Source organism: Thunnus albacares, chromosome 11 (assembly GCF_914725855.1).
Source record: "Thunnus albacares chromosome 11, fThuAlb1.1, whole genome shotgun sequence".
Taxonomy (NCBI): domain Eukaryota; kingdom Metazoa; phylum Chordata; class Actinopteri; order Scombriformes; family Scombridae; genus Thunnus; species Thunnus albacares.
This window is the reverse complement of record NC_058116.1, coordinates 3,630,584-3,650,581: the sequence shown is the minus strand read 5'-3', so window position 1 is coordinate 3,650,581 and position 19,998 is coordinate 3,630,584. Positions and strand designations below refer to the sequence as shown.

Here is a 19,998-nt window from a genome sequence, read left to right as displayed (position 1 = left end):
ATGTAGGGGAATATGTATGTTTAAAAAAACAAGAGCTAGGACAAATATAAAGACTAGATGTATAACTGTAACGGGTTAATTTATGGAATGACTGTGACAGGGAATTAAAAATGTGCAGTACACTTCCTAAATTTTAATGAAATGTTAAAAAAATAACAGTAAGCAAATATCAAACTGAGGTATGAACATAATGATAAGTGAAATGTTTTGTTTTGTATTGTTTGTTTTTCCTATGAGGTAAAAAGGTTAGGCATAAGAAGCTTCAGCCTGCATCTTTTCAGTCAATAATGTTTCTTTCTTTGTTTGTTTGATATCATTTGTTATGATTTATCTACCTGGATGTGCATTCTTTTGTAACACGGTTTAAAATAAGGGGAAAAAAATAAGAAAAACTAGTGTTTAAACACTATATGTGTATTGTTGGAAAAATGATCTCTATTAACATCATATGCCAACAAAAGTCTAAGTTATGCATACAGCACAAAAGATAGTGTGGAGTTCCTGTTTAAGATGTTTTGGCATTTGTCAGCACAGTGAGAGGACAGGCTCTGTAGTGAGAGAGTTTTTCCTTACAGCACAAATGTGACTGAATTTCATAAAATTGTCAAATTCTGAGGTGCAAATTTTTTGAAGCAGCTGTTCTTTATTTCAGTGTCAGTTTCAGTTTCAGTCTGACTTTAGATGATTAGTATTTCTGGTTACAAAGACCAACTGCTCTAAGTAGTGGTGTTACCTTTCATACAGCCACACTGTCGCCTCATCAAGTCTGACTGTAAACAAACCTCCAGGTTGGACAGGTTTATTTAGAAGAGAAAACAAATACAAATGGTAAAATGATTACTCTGATTGTCCATTATAAACATCGATGGCAGTTTACACATTGACTTTGCCTCATCTTTGCTTCTCTGAATAAAAGACTTCATCATCTGACTGATCTGTGGGCTTGTTTACAGCCTGTCTGATCATCTGACCCCTTTACCTCTCTTTATTGTAACAACCTTGCTGTGTTCCTGCCTCTCAGCAATTACTGAACTTTGATGAGCATCTTAACCAATAGGAATGATGGCCAAAACTACAAAAATAAGTAACCAGAACTCTCCTTAAATGTTGAGGTGCCTAGATGACTTTACTTCAAAGTAAAAATACTGTAGTTGATTTAAATATCTGAAACTCCTCAGTAGTGTAAAGGAATCAGTGGTGAATGTCAGATCTCAGTGTCAGTCCCCCAAGAATCAAAGAACTCTGGCTTCTTACTAAACCTGAGGCACCAATGTTCAACACTTATACCAGGAGGAAGAAATTCTATTACTATTAATAGTGTAAAAATAATATAATGAAGCCAGAAGGGGTTCAACTTTTGCTCCGGTCACTTCACCTTCACTACAATATAAACAACCAAATCCTGCAGCAGATATCCTTTTTAACAGTCTTCATTAATGCTGTTCAGTATCGTCCAATCATTATTTAATCAAATGAGAAATTACATAATTATAACATGACACTGTACTGTATATGTATATATCTCCAGCTAGCAAATGGCGCACCACCCCATGTGCAAATCCATCATTAAAAAAAAACAAAAAGAAAGAAAAAAGAAGTCATAAACATTGCATACATACATACAAATACAGATATAAACAGAGGAAGGTTAGTAGGAGATAGTTCATCATTGCATTTAACATTTTTCTGCTGTTTCATCCATTTTTTTTCATACAAAGACATTTTTTCCGCATATTTAATGTCACCCATCATTTCTATCCATTTTGACAGTTGTGTTTTTTTGCAGCCACTTCTTATTAATTAATTTCCAGTAATAACTTTGAATGCTTCCTGATGGTTACCACAAAGTACTCTGGGAAATGTATCAGTAACTGGTGTAGAAGAGGGAATTGTTATACAAAATGAGCCCCAGAATGTGTTCAACATTACAGATTGGCACATAAAATTGTCACTTCCAAACATTGGCAGTGAAATGGTTTGTGCAGGCTTTATAGGGAGTTTTGAATGAGGTTCAGTGCTGTAAATGATTGCTATCATTTATTTTAAGGAGAACATTTCTCTGTATATACATGCCTCAGAGACTCTTGACTTTAAAATTCTGGGCTGTGATGACGCTGTGCACCCCTACACGTATTTTCTGTGGAAACATATACATGCCACTTTTCACAGCAACAAAATAAATGGTTTTCATAAGCACATCCCTGTGCCGGCGGCAATAAAACCTCACAGTTTGGCATGTAGGAAGGTCAGCATGCACCTATGAAAGAACAACAGAAAGCAAGAGGGGACAAGATAGAAATGATTGCGTAGAATAAATGCGCTCACTATCTAGCCTGTTCATCTGTACAGTGGGCCAAGAAACAAGTTCTTCCTCACGGTGTGAAATGGAACAGAACAGTTTGGGGCAGCGAATCACAGATAGATATGGCAGAATGAAAGGTAAACACACACAAAATTGCTGTGTTTATTTTTGAATAGGGCTGTTTGTGTTCCTTCTGCCAAGAGCAGTGACTGAGATTGGAGGACCAAAAAATTGCCGGTGGGGATCGAGGACGGAAACACAAAAATTGAAGAGGAGGCCACAGGGTTTACTTGTGATTAGAAATATACTCTTCCCCCTCCGAACCATATTGCAGACATTTCCTCAAGTCTTTATAGTTTTTCTTTTTTGGACTGCAGTATTGTTCCCTTCCTTCCTCTCCCTCTGTGCTCTGGGGGCCTGTTCACCCATGTTGTAGGTCTGAACTCTGGCTAATAGAACTTGAAGATGGACATAAAGAGCTCTCTGCCATGATCCGTTTTTTGCTGGACTTTCTGTGCGATAGCAGTTTCGAGTGCAAAAACTGGAGCCTCTTTCTATTGGATTTCCAATCCATACAACCAACAAAATGGCTATTTTCATCCGCACAAAGGGATGAAGTCACCTATACACTGAGTCTTTGCCTCTGTCCTGCTTTACCCGCCAGGCCTCCAGATGTCCAGATTAGCCCAAGCTCCGCCAGTGCTTCACTTCAAAGGCGTGCCAATTGAGAATGGCTCTCATGGCAGGGAGCTGCAGGGCCGCTGGCCTGTCAAAGCATTATGTGGAGGCAGCCGTATAGAAAAGGCCTGCACAATGAAAGTGTCAGTGAGAACCTGAGATTAGCCTCTGTGATTGATGAGCGTTTTATAGTGGCTTGTTGAAGCGCTACCTCAGTCACCTGGAGGAGGCTGTGGAGAAAGAAGCCATTCTATACACTTTTAAAGGACTATAGACTTGAAGTACAGCAATGGACAACTACAGATTTTATTTTCAAGGCTTTGGCCAATGGTTCTATCGGTTGTGATTACATCGACTCACAAATGTATTCGCTGAGATCTTGGAGCTCAGGAACATTGTTAAAAAGAAGTCAGACAAGCCAAGAAATAAGAGCAAACAGATAAGAAGTAAACAAACCCCCAGTTTAGCCAAAGTTTGAAAGAGAAAACAAATGCGAACAGTAAAATTATCACCCAAAAAATTACAGTTTACAGGCCGTCATACATTTTCAAAAGAGTACTTCAGCAATTTAGCATTACACTCCTATAACATTGTTGGACTTCAAATTTCAAACTTGAAGTCTTCAGCCTGAACTGACACTGACTCAGCAAGTTATCAGATTTTACGCAACTCCCTCTGGAGACACTAAACTCTTTGTGCAACTGTTTTTCACATAATGCAGTAGTACTTCCCAACACCTTTGATGTGTAAAATCGGTGGATGTTCCCTTTGATAATGTCGCCATATAAGATCTCAGCAGTTTGTTTGGTGAGTACAGTGTTATCATAACTGGTAGTTCTTAAACTAAATCTCCTTTAAAGCAATCTTTTTTTCTTTTTTTGTGGCTGTTTTGGTATGTGCAAATGTACAGAATTGTAGGAATTGTAAGCACAGACTCAAACGCCCCTTATACCGCCACTTAGAGAAATGATTTGTTTGGAAACCATCATGCTGCCATACTGTAGTTGACAGCAGTGACAAGTATCATCATAAGATGCTGGAGAAAATCAAAACCATCACACGTTTAGCATCAAACATCTCCGTCAGCTTTACTTTGGCCACTGCAACACAGTATTTTTCCAGTCTGCTAAAACACACCGTGAACATTTCACACTGCATGTCTGTATGTCTGATGTTCCAGGAGATGCGCCAGCTTTTTATGTCAACCGCACCGCAGATCCGTGCAGGAACACAGCATTTGGTACCACGTAATCTGCACCCACAGGCGCACACTGTACAAGCCTCCAGCTCATGATTTAGATGGGTGATACTGGCTCACAGCATAATACTGTAGGTCTGATAAGAGCATGGCATGAAGGCTGCAACCGGAATTCACTGTATCTAGATATGGAGTTATGTTTTTGGATTTTTTTGGAGTCGGTTGTGTATTATGTTATGAGGCCCAGAGAACTGGTTTAGGAGTGTGTGTAAAAGGTCAGTCTGGTGTGTAAGAGGAGTAGATATGAAAAAGAGAGGAAAACTTGTTTGATGGATTAGATGGCTTCACATTATGGGTCATGTGCTTGTACCCAAATCACTGTAATGATCCTCGCTGGAGAGAGATGAAGAGGAAGAGAAACGACCAGTGTTGTTGCTCATTTTCTTTTCTATTCCTTGCTAATCTTGTCTTTCTCATTTGCTTTTATAGTCTCTCTTATTCCCTCTCTGCCCGTACTACTCTCTCTACCCATCTACACTCCTCTCTCGTCCATTCTTCCTCTCCTCTCCACGCACCTCTTCTTTTATTTATTTCTTCTTGCCTTCCTCCTTTACTTTCTCTTCATGTCTCCCTTTCCATCCCTCTTTCTATCAGCCTGCTCTTTTTTTTCCCCCCTTTACAATAATCAGAGAAATGTACTGCGCTCTTCGTATAGGTCCCTCTATCTCTTTCATTGTCTGGGTAATGGTGCTGTCGTTTAGCCGTTTCGCCATCTCGAGGGCCTCTGAGCAGCACCTGAGTGATGCCCCTGTAAGACACAACACTTAAAAAGAAAAAAAAAAAAAAGTATTCGCCATGAATTTCCTATCTTATTTTTCATTTTACATTCTCATCTTACTTTACCACCTGTTTCTCCTCCTCAGTCAAGATTACAGCGGAGGGCCTAATTGGAGATGTGCTATCAGAGCCGTGGTGTGTTTGCAGCCGTCAACGGGCTGCTGAATGGATCTGAGTTTAGCATGCTGCGGGGGCCACGCTCTCACCCACTGATGGTATGTCAGGATATCTGATGCAGGCCCGAGCGATAGCAAAGAGGATCCGAGGAAAGAAAACATTTAAAGGCTTTACTGCCACTTTAACTGAAAAGTGGAGAGCGGGAAGGAAAATTGCTCTGCTTGCTTTTCTGTGGCCGTGGCTCGTATACACCCTTGGATCTTATAGCCCCCTTTTCAGACATGCTCCTCATTGTGTGAGTGCATGGCTATTTTTACATGTCAGCGTCATGTTTGAATAAGCACTTGAGTTACTTTCCAACTTACTTGGCTCGAGAGTCTCAGGCGCTACGCAGCTCAAGTCTGAAATGAATGCCGTCACGGTAATGTAAAGGCTACAGTAGCTCATTTGAAACAGGGATTTTAAAGCTTTGAACATGATTTACACATTTTGCATCAAAACTCACTACTGGAATCACTATGAGGATGAATGATGATAAATCTACTTGGAAATCATTTAAATCTTATAACTCAAGATTGTACCCAAACCCAAAATGATTTTAAGTTGTGTTAAACATCGTTTTTCATCAAATCTTCTCAGTATATGCCAGTGAATGACATTTCTGAGCAGCAGAGTGAAAAACAAAAACAGCCAAGGGTTTAGAGGACAAACTACTCTCTGTGTTCAAAAGCTTAAAAAAAAAAAGTATCAAAGTACTGTGAATGAGCCAATTTGAAATTGTCAAAGGAATTATTTTCATGTCAGATCAGTCAAAAAAACAAGAGTAAATTATTTCCCTGATCGTTACAAGCCAAAGAATAAAACCCTCAGAAAACCAGGATAATGATCTTACCATCAAATGTTCAGCTTCTTACTTCACAGTTTGAACATTCTGGCAAAACATTTTACATACAGCATGTGAGCAAATAGAAATAAAATCACAGTCACAACTTAACATCTTATCAGTTTTAATTATGTTTGGACACTGTCAGAATGCATGGAAGCAGCATTCTGTATATAATAAATGATCAACCATGAAATAAGTTTCAAAATCTATTACTGATGCAGCACAACTGAGGACAACTCACTACTTCACAGCAGCAGCAGTGTCACTGCTAGCTCTTGTACTTCAGGTGTCAAATATAACTCTATTCCTAATGATCCTGTCAAGTTTGAGTAGAGCCATCACAGGGCATTTACGTAACAGAGACCTATGTTTGAAGACAAAAAGTCATTACTTTTACTCTTAGATTAAGCCACCAATTTAACAGATTGCGTGTCTGAATAGGGCTTATGATATGACCCACACTTATGTCTCTCTTTCACAATCACATTCTGAGAATATGTCTCACTTCTCTGTCAGTTTTATAAAACAAGCAGGGCACAGTGGACAAATTGTCAGCAGCTTGGGATGTTGCCTCATCATTGGTTTTGTGAGAGGCAGACAGACATCTTTACCGGTTGCTGACTGAGAGGCTATTAGCCTCCTGGTCCCATCGCCATTCCTCCTGTGGCTGCTCAGTCCCCGGTCTCCACAGGCCCTTTCTCAGTGCTGCCTGTAACCCGCAGACCCCTCTATCTAAGTTCAGTCAAGTGGGAGGAGGGGATGGGGAGGATGGAGCGGCAGAGGGCTGAAAGGACGGAGGAATAGAGGGAGAGTTGTGCTCCACTGAGGCACGGCAGCTTCGCTCAAACTATCACCCTCTGAAAGTCAGCCACAGTGAAAATCGAAAGTTAGAATAGGAGAGATAGTGAAGAACGGGACAGGGGTGGAGAATGGAGTGCGAGGAAGGGTGAAGAGTGATATGAAGAAGACCAAACAAAACATATTTTGTGGGATTTTTGGGCAGATAAGGCTGAGGTGTGAACAGATCTGGCACTACTGGGAAAGTTTTTTTTTTTCCTGAAGGAATGAGCAACACAGTAATGTGCCACTTATGCTTCTGCTTTAGCTTTATTTGCACAAAAATGTGCTTACAACAAATGGATATTGTATGCAAATGTATATATTACAGGATGGATTCATTTCTGTGCTATTATTTGGCCACAATTGACAGAATGCAATCGTATGTGCTAATTGGCACTGGAGGTGATCATTTACAGAATCATCTGCCAGAAGATAGCAGCACGGCTCCGTGTGTGACCTGTTTTGTTAACGATATTGGATCGACCACATTGCCCTGAAGATAACCATTGTCAATATTGCCTCTTTTCAGTGAGTCTTATTCCCATTAGTAATACATTATGTTCCTGTGTACCTCCTGAAGGAAGATGAGGATAGACAGCTACCTTTAGTACAATATGTGTCATTCATAGCTCATTAAACAGCGCAGCTCTTGAGAGAAATCAACTAGATGCCTGATTATAATGCTAATGATCACAAAAATATGATATAGTGCAGGATGTTATTAGGTGGGCCTTTGCTGTCAGACTGAAAATGAAAAGTAAACATTTAAATAAAGAGAAGCAAGTTTACTGATATACGTAATTTGCTTTTAAAGGTCATCTGAGCTTCGTCCTCTGCCGGTGGTTTATTGTACACTTATAAGATTTCTTCCAGTCAACAGCAACAGTTTCCCTTCAGGATTTCTAAATGGATTTTAAAGCCATTTCACCTTTGCTCGCTCAGTCAAACTCATTTAAATCCCATTCACTCATTCAGTTCCTTTTATGGAACCAGTTCTCTAACTACTTCTTTAACTCTGTCCCTGGTTGACTGGGGATTTCTGAAGGCTTTCTGGGATCGTGCAAACATTCAGCCCCATGCCGGAGCGCCGAAATAGCTGGAGCTTAGGTGCTGACTGACTTTATACCTTCCAATGTTCAGTATAATTAGTGGTATTATCATTAGCTGTGTACTTTGCGCTTGTATCCAATTCTCTTAATGCGTCCATTGGTGAAAACAGAAAGAGAAAGAGAAACAGAAACTGATCCTGGTCCTCTTGCTTTTTTAAAAAAACCTTGTATTTCTGCTACAAATTTGCTCCTTAAACTGTCAGATTCTAGCTTGTATCTTCTCTGGTACCTCTATATTAGAGTTTGCACCATGCCCTTAATGGCCAACACCATCCTCCCAGCTCAGAGATGGACAAAGTTTGATGGAGTAGATAACAGAGCAGCCCAGTGGCTCAAATTTGGAGGGATTAGATGAAGGTAAGATAGATCTTTATCAAATAGCCCATTCTATGTGCTCCAACTTCAGGGAATCTCACATTCCATCAGGTTTTAAGCGATAAATGGATCGGATTGTGCTTGAGCTTCTGTGTGTGTATGTGTTGGTGCAGACACAGGGTTTTTTGGATCTGCAATTTGTTGTGCTTTCATTCCCTCAGTTCCATAATATGTTGGCATTTTGCAGCTTTGACTACTCTTCATCCAGACTCAAGTCAAACAGCGACTCAGATCGGTCAGGGTGCCACTACACTCTGCCCACACGCTGGTTGTGTGGGAAGAAGCTGAATGTTTAAAAACCGTTAGATGGAAGGAGATGGAAAGGTTACGATTTATGTCTCTGGGAGACAAATGTCTCAGCCAATGTCCTCATCCCTCTCCACATCCCTCTGGCAGCCACGGGATAATGCATTAATCCGTCTGCCTGCCGATTGCAGAGGGGGAAAAAAGAATGCAATAATCGTTCATCAAGTCCAGCTTGAGGCCCGCGAGTAAACCATAGGAGAGGAGGGCTTTCATATTCATCCTGCTTTATTGTCCCTACTTTGCCCCACCACCCGGTCAGACAGTTATGAGGGGAAGGACTGAGCAGTGCATATAAAACAACTTGTAAGCAGGAGGATAAATGCCAGTCAATAAAAGACCCCTCACTGTCAAAGAGGCCTTTCTGAGAGAGTAAACAAGCTCATGGTTCATAAGCTCTCCTGCGTGCTACTGAATCAAATTCGGTCATGCTTTTTTTTTTTTTTTTTTTACAAGCTTCTGAAGAGACATTTGTGACGTGAGGTAATGTTTATACGGGCGAAATACTTCTTGGTTCGAATTTGAGGTGATTTATGCTCCATATGAAACTCTCTGTACTGAATGCTAACAGCTACTGTTTTTACTGTTGGCCACATAATGCTTCTGAGGGAATAATTCTGTTGTTATCTATTTCTCCACTGCACATTCTTATTTTATTTTATGGTTCATGTCATATGCTTTTTTTTTAATGATCTTACTTTATGGGGTGAATGAATCACTTTTTTAACTATCTGTCATTTGTTTAAATGACAAAATTTTTTATTTCTGGATGTTTTCCAGAATATATTTAGCTTGTATGGTTTGGGGCCTTGAGTTTTGCTGCTGGCTGCTGTATTTTACCTCTACTGACTGCACTGAGACTAGCCTCAGGTCTTCTTCTACTCTTTATGACCCACAGTCCTGTCTGTGCTCTCTCTGTGTTTTTGCCACAACATTTCTACTGTTGTATAATCTCTCCACTTCTCTCTGCTTTCACCTCTGGCTCGTACGGTAACATGATGCAACTTCAGGCTTCACGTACGCGTACTGTATAAAACATGCAGTGCTAATGGACAAAGCTCTTTAATTGAATCTACTTTAATCTTGTTGTGGCTGTTGGGAAATACTATGTGACTACATTTGCATACACACAGTATTCCGGACACCAACACATATCCTGTTAAATATTCTGCACTCTGACGTCGGTGTTTACTTTTCACTTACTGTTAAGTCAAAAGCATGTCTGCACAAATTGTAGTATCTCGGCATGTTCCCCTGATCATATCTGTGTTTCCCAAAAATGTTTGTGTAATTGTATGCGACATGAACTGTAACCCTCTTAACCCTTAAAGGCGTTTGGTGGAATTCTGTTTTCGCTCACCACGGTATCTAGTGGTTTTGCAAGTTTACTCCAGATTAGTATTCTGACAAGATACAATTTGTAAATGACGAAACAGCTTTCAACGCTGGAGGAGGGATTTTGGAGGAATAGACACACAGGAGAAAAACTAATTCAGACTTCTCATCATAAAACAAGAAGAAATGTTGGCTCACCTTACCTGGGCTGCAGCAGCAGCAGCAGCAGCAGCAGCAGCAGCAGCAGCAGTGGTAAGGTGATGCTTTCTTTTTTTTTAATCAGCCTTTTAAGGCTAACTAGTAAGTTAGAATGAGTCTCTCTGAATAGCCGTGAATAGCAGAGCACCAGCCTGCATTAAGAGAGTCACAAACAGGACGTCAAGTCATATAAGATGAGAATAAGCACTTTTTCTTCTCTGTTATGATTTGTTGCAATCAAAAAGTTATTAGTCAGAATGATTCTCAACTCCCGCTGTGGATAGCTGCAGTGTCATTTACATCGCTTAACAATGTTTGGCTATTCATTATCATTACATTGAAACAGATTTGTTGTGTATACATGGAAACAGGTGAACATACAAAGCAGAAGATCTTTATTAACCTGAAAACTCTGAATGTCTAGTACTTTATGTGAAAGTTGGATTTTTGTAATACGGAAGCGGCTGTGCTGTAATTGTATGTTAAGTAGTGCAAACTTCTAGTGTCTGTGCGAGCATAATCCTTTGAACGTTAATGAGGTGTTGTGCATGTAAATGCAGTCGGTGTTTAAAGAACTGATTTGCTGAATTCTAATGATCTCATTTGTGTGTTAGAATCATGTTCTTTACTCACACTAACAGGGACACTATGTACACACACGCTCCGCTCACTCATGCTACCGCTTTGTGCAGACCTATAAATGTGTTACTTTTGTCAACTTCAGGTCTGTTTACATAAGATTGTGAGACTAAAGATGGCTCACACTCCCCCCCCCCCCACCCCTGCTCCCCTGCTCCCCTCTGCACCACCAGCTACAGTCTTTGCAGCCATTAATCAGAGAGTGATATACAGATGGTCCCTCTCGCCTCCTCGCACTGGCCTTGTATTATTTCTGCACCCACTCTGCATGTCAAAAGCGTGCAACCCATAGATGCGTGCTTGAATGTGAGAAATGAATGTAATGTATGTATATAAATGTAAGATAAATATTTATAGAGAGAGTAAGAGAAGTCCTCTCGTGGAATTTGTGCAGTACTTGCATCACACTGGGACCATATGATTTATTATGTGTGTTGGGGTTATCAGTGATTTAATTCTGTTTGTGTAAAATTGTTTTACAGTCTATTATTAATTTTAAAAGGTTACATTACTTCTCTGCACTGGCTGGTTGATTAAAAGTCATTGTAGTTCCCATGTTTTCAACGAGAGCAGAGCAGGTTGTTGATATAATTAACCATGTATCATATTGCTGCTTCAGGCAGTGCATGTGCTGGTGTGACTTTCTTTCTGTTCTGAGCTGCTAAGGGCAACATCCAACACATACAGTATGTTACAAATCCCACTGTAGCTAGAACAATTTTGTGAAAATATATAGTTGTGATGGTGTGAAAATGATTGAAATTGCAATTATTTTCTGTAAATGAAATGTCATGGCTGCTGTGGTGATTTTAATAGTACGTATACCCTCTCTATATATAAGAAATACTAATGGCAGTATTACTACTGCAGTGTTCACTTACATTAAAAATGACAAACTGTACTGTAGCTGTTTGAGCTAATATTAACTTCTACATTCTGACAGTCTTCACAGCCCCAAATCCTTGAGGATTTCGATTCAGAGCTGTAAAGTTAAAAAGCCCTAAGACAATGATATGATATGCTTCAAACTTCACTTCATACAGCATGTCAAGATAAGGTTGGCAGTTTGACATTTGTGACATTTTTCCTGCAATACCATGAACACATTCACTGTAGTTTATTTTGATTTAATAGTTCAGTTCATTCATCCACAAAAATATGGAAATTACAGTGCTACTCCCAACCTAATCAACCAACACTGATGACCAAAATGCAGGAAATAAATACCCACAAATATAAAAACAACATAAGAATGTATTCCAAATTTATATATATATAAAAAAAAATGTTAAAAATATCCAAACAACACTATGCAACATACACCAACCTGCTGGCAGGAATACTCATCAGAGCACTAAATGTGTGTTAATCTGCTGCTGAAAATAGTCCCACCCAAATGCACTGTTTAATCCTTTTTGAGCAACATTTGCTAAAAACTGGCGTGCCCAGCTATAGAAGAAGATTACTGACCCCCTTTTTAAAAGCCTTCTAAAGGGATATTTTTTCTTGTTTTGTTTTTTTAAAGATTTACATCTTCAGTAAGAACAAATATGCTTACGGTCACAGTGGCCACAGACAGGGTTCGGAAGTCAGAAAGTACCGTGAGATGGACACAACTGTTGATGCGTCGTAGAGTGCACTCCTATGCAAATAGCATTAAAAACGAATTTTCCAGCACTACTCATATCTCATAACTATAAAACCCGGAGTCACATCTGACAGCAGAAAACTTCTCCGACCTAATCCACATCTGGGAAAACAGGTTGTGGCATGTAATTTACTTTTCACTGACGTCCTCTGTCAATATCGGCAGCCTTAACTATTTTATCTGTATCTTAAATGAAGAGCACCATACTGTGTAATAGCAGCGGCCTTCTGTCTTTTTAAGACTCATATCTCTAGTTATGTTTCCAGATGACAGAGCCATATGGGCCCCATCAGTTCTAAAATCCATCCCTGCAAAATGATGGACAGTTTTTTCGCTGTTCGCTATGACTTTTTCCCAACATTCTGATGTATTCTTGCACCCGGAGCCTCAAGCTTGTTACTTTAATGTTGAAGGAAAATGAAGGTTTAAGGTTTTAAATGTTTGATGACTGCTTCCCTAATTAATAGAGTTACTTTATCATCACTACACGTTATATTCTTTGTTTTCTGATTATGTGGCTTTAAAAATTGAAAGTATGAAGTGAACAGTTTCACTTTGTTGTAAACATCAATCTACAGACATGCAAGGTATTGAATCATGATTCACAGCAATTTCTTTCTTTCTTTTTCTTTCTCTTTTTTTAGGAGGGGGGGGGGGGGAGAATCGCTAAGAGCTTTTTAACACCGCCTTTCAAATTGGTTAAGGGAATCTGAATTCCCACTAACCGCTGTGATACTATGTACAGCATGGGAAATATAGTAAATCCCTTTATGCTACACAAACCTCCATGTGGTTAAATCCGTTTAAGGGTCCGCACTTTGGGTCACACAAAGATTGAAAAGAAATTGCTCTTTTCCTGCGGTTTTCCAAGTGACATTAAAAGCCTCGCCAGACGGCCCCTCTGCTCCGATGCTTTGAAATTTTGATTTGTAAAAGCCGGTTTTAAACAGCAGTACATCACACAGAGCTGTGCTTGTCCCAATGTCAGGTTGTATCAGGATTGTTGTGCCTGATGTGGCCTGGACAGCTTTGTCCCTCTCTGCAGGAGACACCATCACAGTGCAGGAAGCTTTCTTTTTACTGCATTGCCCACTATACTGTTTGACACTCAGACTGCAGCTAACAATTGTTTCTATTATTTGTATATATACACACAAGCATTTTGGCCATTTTCTGCTTTTATCAGATGGAGTAGGGTAGAAAGCTGGCAGGAAGTGAGATAAGAAAAGTTATACTTTATTGTTCCCAAGGGGGAGGGAGAGGGAGAAACAAAACGAGAGGATAGAGAGAGAGAACGACATGTAACAAGGGCTGAACTTGAAGCAGGGATGTTACATGGTCAGGGTCTTAAACCAACAGGCCACCAGGATGCCGATGTTTAATTGAAATGAACAATGAATTGTTTAACATCGAAACATTTTCACAAAATCTGATAAAGTTCCCACGGCATGAAGGGGACGTCTTTAAATGTCTTTACTTGTCCAAAACTCCAAAGACATTCATTCGGAAATGATACAAAACAGAGATATAAATCTACACTTGTGCATAATATACTATAATATATGAAAATGCTCTTTTGCGCATTAGTAAACTATACAACACTACAGAGTTTTGCCTGCAAATGTCACTGCTTTCAACTCATGAACTCTGAAATGATTTGGCTTTTTGCTAACTTTCCCCTCTTTCTCTCTCTCTTCCTTTCTTTCAGCGCTCAGTCCGTGGATTTCTACTTTCTCCCACCCTGGCGTTAGAGACTACTCCCAGCTCACCCTTGACCTGACTAGGAATGAACTTATTGTGGGTGCCAGGTAAGGAACTGTAAATCCACTCAGCTTTTCACCCCACAGACCACATTACTGAGAACGTGATACCCTTTCTGACTCACTCATACAGCGTGGTTTTCCGATAATGATGCTTCTTAAGTGCTCTGCTGAGACCTTGTTGGACCAAGTCAAGCTTTGGATTTGGCAGAAGAACTGGATTTGGAAGAAATGCGTCATGCCAAAATAGTGCGTGTGGCTTGTGTGAGTGTATGTGTGTCTTTATGTGTGTGTGTGTGTGTGTGTGTGTGTGTCTTCATGTTCTCATGAGATGACATGAGTTCAACTTTAGCCTAGTTTGACCCTGTTAAAAACACACTGGCTCACAAATGCAGCGTATAGTAGACTGTCTGTGAATGCAAAAACCACACCACTGTCAAATACTTCAACACAGTCGAAAACAACATCCTGTGACTGACGGACAGTCACACTGTGGCCTTTAATCGGCTTTGCTTTAAGTTGACAGCAGCTGAAATGGCCTGTCTTTTCACTAATACCTAATGTGATTGTTAACCCCATTTTAACTGGATAAAGGCCAATCATATTGTCTCCTTTTCCTCTCTCCTCAATCCAGAAACTATCTGTTCAGACTGGACCTCAGTAACATGTCGCTGATACAGGTAGGCTCCTTTCTCTCTGTTTTGTTTTTTTTTGGACATCCTCTCACCACATTTACTATGTTTGAGTGGTTCTATGGGAGCATATGCTTGTCTTTTTGTAGTACTGATTGGAGGTGAGGCCTGGAAGGAGAGTCTGTCATATGCAGCCATATATTGTCCTGTTGTTTTGGTTGTTTAAGGTATATAGATCCTTCCTGTAGGACGTTTTATTGGAATGAGTGATTTTCTGCACTCCACCTGTTGAATATTACTCCCACAAATGAATGGTTTCAGAGAACGGAGACGTGTAAGCCTGATAAAGCCACTTGTTGTCCTGTGTGTATATTTCATCATTGGTTTACAGATATTACACTCTGTTTCATTTACACTTATTCTACCAAAGTTTAGTATCAAACCAGCTGCTCTTGTATCATGAAATGTGATTAAAAAAAAAAGTTTTATTTCCACAGTAATGGCATTTCAAAGTCATAATTCAGTATTTCAGTCATAACAGACAGTCTAGACCAAGATTAGAGGTCAAGTTCAGAACGTAGCCAGTAGAAAGTCCATAAAGGAGAGATGAGTGTCAGCTGGTGTGTGTGTGTGTGTGTATCTCTGTCTTGTACATACAGAAAAGCACAGAGCAACAGATCTCATCCATCCGTTATGTTTGTAACATCTTGATGACTTCTGGTGGGCATAACATTAACTGATTAAATACTTTGGGAGCAGTTTACATAGAAATCTAATAAAGAGAGTCACAAGAGCCTAAACCAAAACCCTCCAACGACGGCTACTTTGATTAACTTTTAAAAGCGAACATGTTTTCTAACACTACAAAGACAGATCTTACTTAATGAGACGAACTCTGTGAGCAAGAAAACAGCAGGTGAGATTCCTCAGCTACTTGGACTCTTTAGCTTCGTTTGATGTCTTTTTCAAAATTGTTATGACTGTTTGTTACTCAGCAGGGTCACAGCCACAGCCAAATTCAGTTTGACCACTTTAGACTTCTAAAATAAATAAATGTAACATAAATCGTATCAAAATATGCTGTAATTATGAATATGTGACGATTAGCTAAAGATATAACAGATTTTTGTTTGTATGGGTGATCACTTGTCTCATGATGATTATTGATTTCAAGTTATAGTACATTATTTAATTCTTTATAGCATTTCCTTTGGGGAAATGTGTCATCTAACATGAGTACAATAGTACTTACAGTATTATTAATATATTTAATAACTAATGACAACAATAAAATAAAATGAGTTTGGTGGTTTTGATCTCTGTGGTAGTTGCATCAGCAGAAAATTGACATTTCTGAGCATCTTGTTGATTAATGTCATTGTCCACTGTGTAATGCTTTGCTACCACACTTACAGATCATCACTTATCAATAATAAATAATAATGTGAGGCCTCTTTCTCTTGATTTTCTATCAGTGACATTGCAGTCTCTGTGGGCTGTTTATATTCTGCTCAGACATGATAACTATCTAACTGTATATCTATTTTTTTCTATTCCAAGCTGTTGTTAAATGCTTCTACAAATGTAAAACATCCCCATGGATACGTCCTTTATGTTATAAAAGTTAATGATTGGAATACATTTTAAAAGAACTTCAGGAGAAGAGTGCATGTTAAATAGAATAAATATTGTTCAGTATCCTCCATGTTGCAAAGTATATAATTGGATTGAGTGTGATGAGTGCTCCTAGACGCATACGTGGGTGTGATGTGTGTGTTTTGAGAAAGGCCTGCGGTGATGTGAGCGCTGTGCGGTAAAGTAGTTTTGATATAGCCGGGAGTGTTTGCTCTGGGGCAAAGGGTTGCCGTACGGTTGCATCAAACATCACAAATGACAAGCCCCTGACTCTCTATGGGACAATGTAATCTAAACCGGTATGTCACTGTCACTGAGTAAAGAAAAACAGTCTTAATATAACCCAGACAGCACAGTGCACTGTTTCCAATGCTTCAAATGACCGTAGCAGATATTCTTTTCAGTTTGCAGAGCTGATTTAATGGCATATTCTACCTGTGTTAGGCTTAATGACATTTCTATTAACTCTTCACACCGAGAATTTGATATTTGCGTGTAAAGTAAATGAAGGGGAGAGAGTGTGAACCATAATAACAATACACTTTATACACTCACACAATAAAAAGCAGCAATACAACTTTGGTCACTGAGTAAATCCACTCTTCCTGTTGAAGTTTAAAGGGTCATAGTGGAGGTTTTGCATGTTTTAGTCCATTAAATACAAATATTGTCTTCTTTTTTTCTCATGCACATTTTCCAAAGTACACCCCGTGAGATTGATCTACTTTCCATGCAAACATTGGATTCAGTTGACGCCAGCGCAATATGTAAATGATCAAAGATTATAAACTTGCTGGAATCCATCATAGTTTACATTTAGTCTGCCTTATTTTTATGGAAGGCCAAGACATGAGGTCAGGGTTTAAATGTAGCTGGGAAAGAGTCCATAAAGGAGATTTGAGTGTCAGCTTGTGTTTGTGTCTGAAATAAACAGAACATTCAGTTTTCAGGACAGTTTTCTGACGCTATAAAGACTTTTTTGGCTAATGAGACAAACTTTGGGAGCATAAAGTAACTGGAAAATAAATAAAGCAGACTATGATGTACCCATCTCATGCAAGTTGATTTTCATACATTACTGACATCTAAGTAAAAAAAGGTAGAAAATCAATCTAAAAACTGTGTGTGCCTTTTGCTCACAGGCTTGTGTGACTTTTTTTTTTTTCAATTCTTCGAACAATTTTAAAATAACCACAAATATCTCAAAAAGCAGATTTGCAGCATCAGTCGCCTAATTATTTCAAGGACAACGATGTGCCTTATTTTACACTACATTTCCCCACAGGATGAAAGCACATCACCAGACTTGACTTTGTCTGACAAAGTCCCCTTTCACAGCAGCCACAACTGAATGACATGATGTGTACAGCTGCCACCCGTGTGTCACTGCCGATATCAATGCGCCCTTTGTCTGCATGTCCTAGTTGTCGAGTTTTGGAGGAGAGAAGTTGACTTATGAGGGTTTTCGTTTGTTTTCACCCCGGTTGTGTTGTTCTCTGCAGCTCCGTGATGCTGTACACTTTGTCCTGAAATAGATATCTGCCATCTTAACATCTTTATGACACGTAAAAGGCATACATGCATATACAATGTGCACACAAATATCCACACACATGCACTCAAACTAAAACTCTAAATTTGTTTCTCCCTCACACACGCGTGTGCCTGCACACACGCACAGGCTCAGCCTATTGTGAGCTATAGGGATAAATGAGGCAGATCCTTCTTCTCTTTGGCCAACGCAGAGGTGTCATCCATGATGCCAAGGCTGAAATCAATGAGAACATTATACAAACTGCCCAGTGAAGCAGAGAGGAGGGTCTCTACCCCCATGCTCATTTGCCAGTAAATGAAAGCTGTCCACAGAGACGGAGGAGAGCGGCATCTTAAAATACTCCCTTCCTTTTGTTGTATAACCGAATAGAAAACAAATCCAGATCTCCCACTTGCCAGTTCAAGCCTCTGCTTCAACATCAAAGACTCATTTCTTTAAGGCACTCTAGATTACTGAACCAGTGATATGTTGCTTAAATATCCAAACCACCCGTCAGAGGCTAACGCTGTTTTCACCCTGGGTTTGCTTGTTTAAGTCCAAACTCAAGATCAATATTGTCTGCACACCCTCATGACCCTCATCAAAGTGTAACTCTTGACTAACATAGCCAGGAAACTATGTGGGAACCCGTTTTGATGTACACAGGAGCTGTAAAATGCAAGGACAGGTGGACTGAAGGAGTGAGTAGAAGTCCCTTTTTATTGTCAGTCACCTTAGAGCAGTGTTCTCACGACATGAACCACTTACACCTTAAGTGTGTCCTTAACTCCTAAACTCAAAAATACAACCTTATTTGAAGGCAGTATAAGCTACCAGAATGAAAGCTAACTGCAGCTACTACACTCAGGGACCAAGTGGACCTGTAGAAATGGACCCAGCCCTGTGGGACGCGGAGCATGACTGGCTTTAGTTATCCATTGAGAGTAGGTGAAAGTCACACTGACGCTTTTTAGAAACGACCTGCTGATTGATTGAAAAGCAAACCAAAAAGGGTGGCCCACTCACAGTGTGGTCACAATGCTGCATTCTCTGCTCTCCCATTCATGTATTCTGACTGGTCGGCCCGGGCTTTCCAAGTGGGCCATTATTACAGCCTGTAACCACACACCAGTTCCACCATCGCCATCCCCCCCCCCTTGTAGTGTCTGCTTTCCTCTTCAGCGTGAAACTATTAGGGCTTGTATGTGTTGGTGTGTGTGGTTTGTTTGTGTGTCATCCAAAGGGTTATCCATGACAGCAATGAATTATAGAGCCAGCCCAGAACAATCCGCCTCACACCCGAAGCCAAAACAACCAGTGCCTGGGTGCAAACAGAAGAGATGAAGGGCTGGAGGTATTTTTATCACTGTATAGGTATGTGTGTGTGTGTGTGTGTATGTGTGTGTGTATATGGAGGCAGACCAGTGTGTACATGCCAGCTTTGCAGTCTTTCGGTGGCAGAGGTTTTTGAAGGCGGACCATGCAGGGAGGGGTGGAGCGCTGAGGTGCTGATGCCAGGGCTTTTAAAGGCTCAGTCCAGGCTGTTCTGTTCAGGCACCTGGGAGAACACCTGCCACGGCCATTAGTGAGCAGGCAAGCGTAGAGGACTGAATGCGTAGGCAATCAGCAGAGAAAGAGAGTGAGAGGGAGAGGAGACAGACGAGTAGAGCCGGGGATAAAGAGGTAGGCAGGAGCGGGAGAATAAAAGACAGGAAAGATAACAGGAAGAAAAGGAACAAGAAACAGAAGCAGAAACCAAGAGAGCAACCCTGAAATTCACACTTACAGAGCTGAGATGAAGACAAATAAGAGAAAGAAGAGGAGTGAATATGAAGGAGTGTGAGGGAGGTGACAAGCTCTCAGTGTGCTCCAGCGTAACATTTTCTCTCTGGGCGTTTTCTCTAGCCTCTGTGTCTCTGTGGAGTCATACAAAATACTAAAATACCATTTCCCTGCTGTGCAGTACCTACAC

At 40.1% G+C, this 19,998-nt stretch overlaps 1 protein-coding gene across 6 annotated transcripts in view; it reads left to right on the top strand.

Moving 5' to 3' along the window:
- sema5ba (sema domain, seven thrombospondin repeats (type 1 and type 1-like), transmembrane domain (TM) and short cytoplasmic domain, (semaphorin) 5Ba) overlaps positions 1-19,998 on the top strand; it is a 171,274-nt gene that overhangs the window by 69,938 nt on the left and 81,338 nt on the right. For all 6 annotated transcript variants that reach the window (XM_044366136.1, XM_044366140.1, XM_044366138.1 and 3 more), the window contains exons 4-5: positions 14,174-14,273; positions 14,860-14,905. In XM_044366136.1, the coding sequence (XP_044222071.1) occupies positions 14,174-14,273; positions 14,860-14,905 (146 nt within the window). The remainder of the gene's footprint in view (positions 1-14,173; positions 14,274-14,859; positions 14,906-19,998) is intronic.